The 11,724-nt window shown below is 39.8% G+C and overlaps 1 protein-coding gene across 1 annotated transcript; it reads right to left on the bottom strand. All coding sequences in view use genetic code 11, as the record gives it.

Annotated features, from left to right (window-relative positions):
• Positions 1-374: 374 nt before the first annotated feature.
• On the bottom strand, positions 375-3,403 carry EGR_01180 (hypothetical protein; the record flags this gene model as incomplete). Its single annotated transcript, XM_024490429.1, has 3 exons — positions 375-471; positions 835-1,208; positions 3,179-3,403. The coding sequence occupies 3 exons, from the start codon at positions 3,401-3,403 to the stop codon at positions 375-377; spliced, it is 696 nt and encodes a 231-aa protein (XP_024355248.1).
• Between the last annotated feature and the right edge of the window lie 8,321 nt (positions 3,404-11,724).

Below are 11,724 nucleotides of genomic sequence, written 5' to 3' on the forward strand. Positions count from 1 at the left end.
TGAACTTCATATCAATTTTTTGAAGCTATTACCCTTCATACTAGTAAAGAGACCAATTTGTTGTTAATATTTGGGGGGGGTGCGAAGACTTAAGCTTAGTTTTGCCCTTTTGGGGTGGATTTCAGTATAATTCTCAATTGCTAGTAGTTGAGTCCACAAAACCTGATCCACACATTATATGTCGAATGTAGACAATTAAAGCCAATTAGAAATTGCCATTTACACTCCCAAAACAAAAAAGTCGTGAATTGCTAACACAGCTCTTCCAAACAAGCTTCAAGTTCTATCAAATTCCACCTGAGTAAATGATAAACTGGCAGAGAACAGCGCCCTCACCTCTTGATTGAACTTGTATACTATCCATTGTTATGCATTTATACCCTACAAAACAGTATAGCTTGACCGCCCGAATAGACGTAGCGACGGGCACGAATGTCGACATCCTGCCACGAATACGTAGCACCTCGTACACTACGGCCAATCATCAACACGAAATTAACTACCTTTACCCCTCAGAACAGAATGCTGGATTCCTGATTCCGATTTTCACACGATTTCTCCACAAACACGCGGGAAAATTAAGAACGTATCGGTGGATCTCACCCACTCCGTGCACGAACAGAACAACCCCCTGTGGTACTTTCTACTAAACCTCTTTCCTACCTTTGTAAGTACACCATGTATCCTATCGGAACCCCCTAATGCAGAAGAAAGCTGCATCAAACACAAGAAAACAAGTACTCTGATACAAGTCAAAAGGTTTAAGGGAAAAACAAGGTTAGATGGAAACATAAAATGGGGGACAAGTACATGCGTACACTTAAATTCATTTACACTTCCTGTCCTTCGGCAGGGGAGCCACAAGCACCGCCAGCTGGAGGCACAGGAACTCGCATTGTAGAGGCAGTGGTGGTGGCGCTTTTAGTAAGACAAAAATTTCGTTGCATTGAAGGCTTCGTCTTGAAACACATGCGTGGTATGAGGTGGCTGGCGGAGGTAGAGGAAACGGACTCGTCCCCTTTGTAGGATAGCAGAGGCAGGTGATGGCTGTTGAAATGAGCCAACCCCAATTCTGTGCCATCGAGTGCCACCATGCGAAGGGAAAAGGGGGTTTCTGTCATTGATATACGCAGCTTCGCCAAACTGTCTATCTGGCGATCCAGTCTGTCAACCGAGGTGTTCAACCGTGAGAGCTGTTGTCGTAGGGACTAATAAAAAAGCAGAGATACTAAATTCCATAAAAGAAATCAATTCATTGGAACAACCATAACAGTAACTTCTCTACTGGACGTAAACCTAGCGAAATGTGAAACAGGAGCGGTGCCAAACACGTTTGATTTACGCGAGGATTTCAAGCGAAATCATGCCCCAGAGTTTATAGTAGCAATGAGCGCATTTCAAGGTAAAGTCGCATTCAGCTTTCGAGGCTTTCCTCCAACGCGTACATGACTTCGTCTTAGCTTTCACGTGACACCTAAAAAACGGCTTCGGTATGAAAAAAAGACGGAATAACCTACCTATTTTGGTACACAGTGAACACTAACTTCCCGAAATTGCAAATATGGAAATAGTTTTACTCGTCAACCTTTTACGATACCATGATGACAAATTATGCGCCATTTAGGCGTTCAGAATCAAGCAGGCATTTGGCGAACTGAATGTTTGGAACCACCCACATCTAAGATCGTCACTAAGAGGCGTACGGTCTGTCATCTTTATACCACTCAAGAATCTTACCACTTATAACTGAGCGTCTCATTACTGTACCGTACTCGAAGCCTGTACAAGCGGATATCCGCTATTTCTTTACGCCTTCGTTCACACGAGACCACAATACCATAAGCTGTTAAATGCCTGCTACCATGATTGACGGCGTCTGCACTGGCTCACGACAGGTGAGCTGGATGTCAGTGTGCAATTAGACACACTTGCAACTCACTATTGCGTGCAGTGCCATAACAACAACATAAGTTTTAGAATATTTGGAATCAGAAGCCCGATTCAACTTAAACAAAAAAGGATCACAGGGTTACAACTTAACTATCTGAAACCCATTCCTTTACTAAAATTTCGTCTTAGTATGGCCACCCATAGTAAAGTTATCAAATCTAAAATACGCTTTTAAGATCTAACGGCGAACTGAAAAAGAGAACGACAGTTATTAGACATGTTTAATCACGAATATTATGAGCATCTTTGAGTCCTAGGCCTCACAAAAGTACAGGAGTCAGGAGAGACGTTTCAACTAAGGGCAAGGCACACGTATGAGAGTTTGGTTTCAATAAACAAGTAATTTAGGTAATATTTAGTACGCTAGAGCATGCTACTACGTCAAAATTGACATTAACATATTCCAAAATCGGATATAATAAAAAACGAAAATATTCCAAAAATTTTGCGTCTAACATAACTATGCACGGATGATCACAACATAGTCTTGAGTCATGTAAGTATCCCTGCCTTGGCTCCTTTAAAAAATATGTTCATAGATGTGCCAACCTGGAGCCATTTCCTAAAAGACATTATTTTTCCCTCAACGGTAACTGCACTAAGATGGGATCATCAAGGCGCTCCCACTGCTGCTAGGGTTACTTAGACCTAGTTTAAGATTCTGAGAGGCCCGCTGATACACAAACACAGTGAATAACACCAAATCATCAACCTTGAAACGATCCTCTTCTTAAGGGAGCGCATACACAAAGTAGCGAGGTACAAAGATATTGGCAGCTAAGAGATCATAAAATGAAGAACAAAGGGATAAATGTGGATCGAGTCTTAACACATTTTGAATCAACAGGGGAATATAAATGTTATTATATATTTTAACTAAAAAGAACAAGGCCTAGACAGGACAATAATTGAAACAATAAACAGTGGATGGATCTGACTTAATGATTTACGACTAGTGCATAAAAACTGAATTGATTTTGGTCATCAGTTAAGGCAGTAGAAATTGCGCCAAAATAATCGCGTTTTGGGGGTAATTCAAATCGCAGCAGGGAACCTAATGTGCTGAAAAGGCACCCACATCAGAATTAAATGGTAACAGTGATAGCAGAGTTAGAGGAGACAGGAAACGGGAATCGACTACTTCAAAACTGAATCACCTTAAACTAGGAATTAGCAAGGAAGTAAGGAACGAAAGCACCCGAAACCCGATGAAAGCGGGTACACGCACCCTTATGGCTGACGACTCCTTTTTGGCTGCTGCCGCTAACTCAGCAACTTCTGTCTGCTTCTTCTTGGCGCATCGACGTGCGTATTTGCGATTTTGCAGGCGACGGCGCCGGGTACGAAGCTCGCGATGCTGCTCTTGGGAAATGGCGTGTTGTTCAAGGAGGCTTCTTAATTGCATGGTCGTCATTTGAACCAACTCTTCATCTGTAGGGTATTCTTGTGCCATGCTACAAACAATGAGCGGACAAATAATACATTGAAACGTTAGGCACAACTACTACACCGCAAAAACTTGTGGTTCCCACGTTGGTTTCTCTGCTATCAAAGGATACATCATCAAATGGCTACGAGGTGGTCACGGACGTAGCAAAACACCGTGATCTGCACACTAAAATACAGTACAGAATAAACACATGGGTGACTCTATCATTTGAGCAAAAACTACAATAAGCCCTATGGGCTTTTCTAAACGATTCAGAACGCTCACGTCATAGTGAATTTCCCATTATATCTGAGAATGTGAACTATTTTGACATGCAACTTAGTTAACGGATGATTGGAACGAATTCAATGGGCGAAATTTAAAATGTGTGCTAACATTTTAACCTAAGTGCATATAGCAAAGCGAATTGAGATCCATAATCGAAATAGCGGTAAAATGACGGACCTCCCACCTTTCGAGAAAACACAAAGCGACCTTGAACAACTAGGCAACTTTACCAACTTGCATAAGTAGGTATACAATTGGGTTATCGTTTGTGGTTCTGATTGGGCGCAAATGTGGTTTGAAAAGGAAATGGAATTCCTAAATCCCTTCCTTGATATTCTTAAAGAAAACCTACCTGTTTTACGGAACAATTAATAAAAAAGTGTTTTTTACCAAAAACTTGTTTTGCTTGCATATAATAAAAAATCATATTTCAAATATTCAGAACATAGGAATTAACAGGAGATCCGAATGATAAAGCGGGACCAGCAAATTTTTGTGTCAAATAAAATGACCAGATTTGGTCTAAAATAGGCCACATGTTTTACTTTTTGTGTGGCGCACCACTTCTTCCCAAAAAGTGGCATTCAGTGCCAATCTTACAGAGGAACCGGTAGTCGGAGGCCTAAAGCCTAATTAGTATTATGTACTATTAATAGCATTTTGTGGAACATGCTTAAAGCAGTCTCCAAAAGCATAATTAGGCGAATAATGATTTACATTTGCAAAATTTCTTCTTTCGTGCATACTTTGTACAAATATATCAGGTTTGAAAAAAGGAGAGTTTCTACATACAATCGCAAATTGAATTGTTGTTTTCAATGCTTTAGTTATTGAGTTTGTTAATACGATTGCTGATCGAAAACTAGCAAATGTATTTATCCTAAGTTAGAAACCGATCCCCATCCATTTGACTACCAGTCTCCGATTCGCCTTTATGCATCCAGTTATTGTAAAGCCCCCCCAGAGGTATTTGGAAACGAAAGAAGACATGCATTGCCAACCTACAGAATGGTTGAGGGACTATCAACTTGGCCCAGAGGCAATGCCCATGGACGGAAGTACAATGGCTGCGCCCTTCAGTCCCCGTGAAACCAAAACGAGGAGGTAAACAGACAATCAAAGTATTAAAGTAAATTGACAAGGAGCATGTCACATGGGACGTTGGAAATGGACGGGTCGAAACCTTATGGGCAGGAAACTGTTTTACCTTTTAGATCGAAAGTCAGTTAAAACCACCAATTGACTAATTTGCTTGACCATTTATTGAATCTTGTTTTATAAAGATTCAAGGCCGGAGTCACGAACGAATCCTCTGTCTCATTTTACTTGCATTAAAGCATGCTTAAAGTGGAACCACTGACGAGATAGTCGATGGATTTAAAAGTTAGGAATTTAAAATGAACTTAACAACGCAATATTTATAACCCCCCAATTTACGTTCATGCCTTTGTTGAGGATATCTGCAATGCCAATACTTATTCCCATTTTGATGCTCTATAAGTTCCTGTTCGTAATTAGAATCCTTGAGCAATCCAGCAGTGAACTTTCTTTGAGTTTGCCCCCTGATCCCTGTAAAATAAGGCCAACCTTCATAAGCACTAATCATCACAGTAAAGTCTCTTGTCTCTTGTTTACTTTAGTGTCTCGGTAGCAGACTTGAGCTACCCTTGGGTTTTGGCTATTCATAAACAACCATTAATGACAAACTGCTTTCTTGTTAAATAGAGTAAACTGTTACCCTTATCAGAGAGCAATTTAGAATATATTGGCTTTTGGTTAAAACATTTAAACCTCTGGTATTCTACAAACCACCAGAACGGGCCAGTACAATACGATGGTTGAGTCTGTTCACTTACTTTTCTTCTCCCCATTCAAACAACTCAGCTTTTTCTACTAACCGACTTTCCTTAGTCTCAATTCTAGGTACGTGAAGCTTTAAGATAAGGGGGAATACAATATTTGGATAAGAACTGAAGAGATTCAAAAGAAGTTGCTGAAACCATAATTTTGTGTAAACCATTTTGGGTGGATTTGTCGAGGACTTCGGTTTCAAGCGATTATACTATACAATAGTGAAATATTTAAAATGAAATAAGTTAAGCCAACCCATCTGACGTTTTGACTCTAAGAGCACAGTCAATGTGGTTCCAGTTAAATCTCTATTCAGTCACAAAGGCCAACAACTGATGTGATTGGGAACAGGGAAAGCGTACAGGTGGAGTTGCCACCACAATTTTGATGCATTTAGGTAGATAAAATTAGCTGAGATTTACATCCGATGCAGCCACATGTGTACCGATATTCAGCAGTCATGCCATTCCTCAACCGGACTTGAGTGGAAAGGCCGTTTCAAAGACTATGGAACAATTTATATTTTGTAGCCCAATTCTTAGATTAATCACCTTCACATGGCAAACAGTTCGACGAAAGGAGTATATTATGGTATCATTGTGTTTCCTTGGAGAGAAGAATAATTTTAGTAATGATAAGCGGGAATTGTGAATAGTTATTCACGCTTTAGAATGTATAGTTTAATAAAGAACTTCAGAAGTTGATGCTAAGTTAACGCCTGCAATTATGTAATATTTTGCTCGTTAAACACTTCACTTCAAGTAAGTGGGCAATGCAGGCCACAGGCACTGTACTTCCCCCACGCGGTATGTCCTCCAGACCATGCTAGAAGCCTCCAGGTCTTCTCTACATCAGAAATACATATTCTGCCAAAGTATTATATCGTCTCTCCTCTTCAGAAAGTCTCGGGAAGCTGTACTGGTGGTAGAGGAGAGTAAACCCAATACGTAGAGACAATTACCCTGATTTTTATTACTGAGTGTCACAGCCTTAGCGTGACGAAAGAAACGTATATGCTACTTATGGGAGGATCTGTGACAACCCCAAACAGAAGAGTTGGAAATGCCATCAACCCAAGGCCTCTAACCCATTCATGCTTTTTGCAGGAATGCTATTAAAAACTAAAGCGATCGACGCACTGTTGCTGCGATAGTCATGCGTGGTGGTCGGCACATTTTCCAGTCTTCAATTACAGTTCTCAAACAGGCCGCAACTGCAGATCCAGTGGAATTGGCAAGAGGGTCAGTGACGTTGGAGTCAGATGTAATCATACTTTCACGCAAATTCTTGGGTGTTATTCTCACAGCACCGACCACGCTGTGATGGCTGACGCAGAGAGTTGGCCAGGGGGGTGTCATGGACGACGCTCAAAAGAGAGGTATGCAATGCCGTGTTATTTGTTTAACTCTTCCTTTTGGTTACTCAGGCACTGAAGAGCACGGCTATTGTACTTCGGCCTGGGCAGCATGGCACTCAAGCAAGCTTATACCTCCCCAGTTCATGTTCTGTCATCGTAGTAAGACTTCCTTCGTCTTCGGGAATGATTCTGTGCACTACATACATATTAGATAGCAAATATTTGACTTTCCGCATAATGTTCGATGTAGACCTTTCGCTAGGAAATTTTTTCGCCATTGTATATTTATACCGTTGAACTGCATTGACAATATGAGAAATAAACAAAAAAATCAGCATTAATTTTATCAAAAGATTGTCACAACGTTCTTTTTGCGTGGAAATAAGCACGACTGCCATATTTTCCTACTTAGCAATCAAATATCACTCGTAAAATATGTCACAGTTCTATTGTTGGAGGAATTCCTAAATTAATTTAACTCTGAGAATCTTAAAGTATGTCATGATCCGAACGCTAGGTAGTGTGTAAATATTTAAATCCGTTTATTATTACAGTTTGCCTGACCCTAAATGATTCATACCGAGATCTCAACATGGCTAACTGGTGTGTCTGAAATGCATAAAATTTAGTTATTATGACGCCATTAATGGCGACATCGTAAGGGCTGGGCTCAAAGTTGAGCACCACTAGATGTTCCTATTTCTCCAAAATAAAATGAAAGTGTGAAATGGATGCCAATGCGGATCCCATAATTTCTGACTTTGGGGTAAGTTCAGTACTTGGTCTGTTTAATGGCTCATCTGTCGGCTACTCCTGACATTTTTTTCGTTTCAAGAAAAGATTATATGAAACCTTAAGGAAGAGTAACCTCCAGTTTCTTAAAAAGGGTTTCTCTAAATCCCCAGGCCAATGAGTCGAATAAGAAGATCAACAGTGCTTGTAGTGGCTTCATTCCGAATCGAGAAAGGAGTCCAGACCACAAAATGACCTCATGCTAATATAGTCCCGTCCAACTAAATAATCAGATAATGCCTTGGTTTCAGAGTTGAAAAAAATACTCAGAGACGTATGGGATAGCTGAAGCGAAAGATAATATATTCAACCGAGCTGGAGAGGCAGGGATTAAAATATCTTTCGAAACGAAGTAATCTGTGAATTTAAATACTTTCCAAGCCAAAAATTGACATATTAGGAATAAATGGCTCTAAAGAAGAATTTAGACGAGAAGCGGAAGTAGCTGAGCAGTTCATGCTCAATGTAAAACCACTTTTTACCGCTTGAGATACCTGCGTGTCGCGTAGTACGTCTTCCGGTAACAAAAAGATGGTAATGATAACACCTTGCTTTGATCACTGCATTCCCATTAATTATTTACCACTTCATTGACCACAGTGGCCAAGATCTCACTTGCTCGTGTTTATGATTTGGCTGATTATGCGGCAAATTTTTACCCTCTGTCATGCATTAATGTTGCTGATTCTTGGTTTAAAAAAATCTGTAGCACGAAAAGTGTAATACTATTGCAGAAACTAAGACCGGTCTGATCCTATGACAAGTTGTTTGTGTGTTATTCATTTAGCATTAATCAGTTGAGTTTTTTGCATCACCTGCTGTATTCTTCGAACCGAATTGCATAATATTTCCCACAAGCACAACAGTTGCTTCATCTGTTGATTGAGAATGTGAGTGAATTTGAGTGAAAGCATGCGTACTTTGAAAAACTCACGTCTCGAAATCATCCCAACTCGTGGTTTTCAACTACTATAACAAAACCCGACTAGAGCCACTTGAAAATAACTTTTAAGGAACTACTTACAGCACATGTATGAAGATGCATGAGTTGTGTGAAGAGGTGGACTACTTTCACGTTCCGAAGATTTGAATGTAACTTAGATGAGACGACTGGGCAGCATTGAACTAACAAAGGTAAATGAGTGCCATACATAGGTTTCGTGTGGTTTTCCTATGCAAACGTTTTGCAAAATGACGACCGACAGAGGGAATGCGCTCGCTATGAAACAGCGATCCGCTTTGAGAAGTGCAAAGCCAATGAATCTTCATGCGTTGGTTCATACAGGGAACGGATCATTGCCAATGAGATCAAGTGTCTTTCAACGTTTGCAGGAGGTCAGTGAATGGCCATTTTTCCTCACTCATGAGTGATTTTTAGTTCATCAAAAGTGCCTTCGTGGCTGGCGTAGTCGAACGACCACCGGCAGCGCCAAAAAGCCCACCAAAAGGACTGTGAACCATTCAATACAACTATACCTATTTAATTTGCAAATATGGTGACTCACCGACCTCCAACGGTTCCACTAAAAGATTGGGGTTATTGTGTCTGTTCTGCAGTTATAGTATCCCCAGCTCTTCTGTAGGCTAGCAACAGACATCCTTTTATAACGGGATGCTCAATAATCCCTTCCTGAGAAGGCTTTGAACGCGAAGACTTAAACCAAATTGCGCAAAATTGTTTACGAATGGAAAATCTTTTATAATCTGCTGAATAAAAATTAAATTCGCTGTTGAGACCAAATGCAAGCCATTTTAATGTATTTTTAACTCCGAAAACCGTTGGCATGGTCTCTGTACTGGAGAATTGCAACTTAGCCTACGAAATACAAACGAATTAAGAAATTGGTACTCACGCAAGCCTCGTAAAAACATATTTTCACAAAAAGCGCACAACAATTATTGTTTACCGTTACAAAAGGAATGTGCACAATCCCCAACGTACTGTAAATAGAAAACAATTTCAAAATTCAAGTAGAACAACACGCTTGAAATGCCCCTATGAGTAAATAATATTACGAGCCCTTGATTTTCAAATCCAGAGCGTGCACGACGTTAATACTTACTCGTATCTTTTGGTGGAAGAAGTTGGAAAAATCTTTAATGGAAGTCTTGGGCTATTAGAAATATCGTTCTGGCAAAGTAACACCACTTAAAGATAAACCTGGAAAAAACGTCTTTAAAACAACTAGCCATTTATGATAAGGTCAGCAATGGTCGCATTGGGTTAATGCGAAATGGACGAGAAATTCTGGAATTTTTTACATTATAGATAGTAAACATCATTAAAGATTTCAGGCTACAAATATTTATGCTCAATTAATTGTTCTTCGATGGGTGGATTGGATAATATACACTCGCAAGTAGAATTGCAGGGCATTAACAGACTCAGCAGAAGTGTATTCAGTAACCTAGCCAGGGAATGCAGCATCAAAACAATGCACGAAGGCAAAAAATTGGTACGGAGCCCTAGGGAAGTAAAATGAAGCAAATATAGTAAATCATAGCTGAGCGAAAACCTACGACCATGAATAGTGCCAGTTCAGCTACTTGAATTGTCTTGTAAGAATTTTCGGCTTTAAGGCTATCTCACTATTTTTCAGTGGCTGGATTAAAAATTACTCCAAGTTAACCAAAGAAAGCATTCTTCCTAAATTTATGATTCCCTGGTAAATATCGTTACTTAGTAGTGTAATAAGGCTGGCTAGAGAATTGGAACAAAAGCATTAGGCGCTTTGCGTCTACGAATAGTGGAATGTGCAAAAGATTTAAGGCATAAATAGACGTTTATATCATGGGCTTAAAATAAGTAAATCGTCGAGGAGTGCTTTCTTTCTTGGACTGAAGCCATTAGAGGACCAAGGCCCTATATTCCAGTTGAAGATTTAACCTCTAGGATTAACTACCCTTCTAAAGGCTAGTATTTTTGTCAGAAAAACGCCCAGTCTCCTCGATATTAATTTGTCAAAACTCATGCTAATTGCAACCTTGTTTCTTTACTGCACCTTTCATTTTTTTGGCACGTGACAGAAATATCCACGTGCCTGAGTCTGATTCTCTGTGGTACTCCACTCATCCACCATTCTCCCGTACACTCAAAATGTTCCAATTTTATGAACAAGCACCTTCATATCAACCGCCATGATTTAATTCTTATTAAAGTGCCTACAGTGAAAAGTGTAAGCTCTCAGTGTTTTTTGGCAAGATCAAAAAGGAAAAGAATTAAACAAGGAGTTCATATTCCCGTTATCTTTCGCACTATCGTGAAAATGGCGTCTAATTAAAGGATCATAAAACCAACTCTATAACTCCAGAAAAATGCATTAAATGCTATTGAAGATTATGTGTTGTTTTTTTTGCAACTTAAAACACTCCAGAGGAAAGAAGAGGATGCATCGTTGAGCTCCTTGGCCTGACTGTTCCCAGTCTGCTCATTTTACGGTGGCAAGCTCTTTATCCCGCGTTATGGTCTTTAATTTGCCAGATTAACCATTTGGGGAAGAAGTGCATTGAGGGTGCTTTTAAACTACAAACAAAAAAGAATTCTTCTGCTGTTCCAGTTTTTCACGTGAACTCGAGGAAGCATAACACCGAAAAAAACAAAGTGGAAAGGCACATTTACATCAATGAATCTAAATTAAATACTAGTCTAGGCAGCTCCATTTAACTTTCTTACATTAATTCGCAACGATGAAGATTTTACCCCGTCTTTGATTAAAAAGATTCATAATGGCTTGGTTGCACGAAGATTCGTCCTGACAATCTTGCTAGATACTCTCAATATTTGAAATGGAATGGCAAAATTATGTCCGGGTTTTTAAATTAGTCAAGCCCCGGTTATAACTAGTTTTGATTTCCAAAAATCACCGAAAGTCGTAAAAACTCAATTCCTTTTATTTGCAAAGACCACACTTGGACCCATAATCCATGCATTAATTTATATGGCCCTTATTTATGCAGCTGCATCTTCACTCTAGCACAGACTATCACAGGGCCCTCCAATTTGATTTAGATTGTCTTCATAATGGAACTCGCTATGATAACCAGGGAGGAGCCATGG

This window comes from Echinococcus granulosus (assembly GCF_000524195.1).
Source record: "Echinococcus granulosus chromosome Unknown EG_S00004, whole genome shotgun sequence".
Classification (NCBI taxonomy): domain Eukaryota; kingdom Metazoa; phylum Platyhelminthes; class Cestoda; order Cyclophyllidea; family Taeniidae; genus Echinococcus; species Echinococcus granulosus.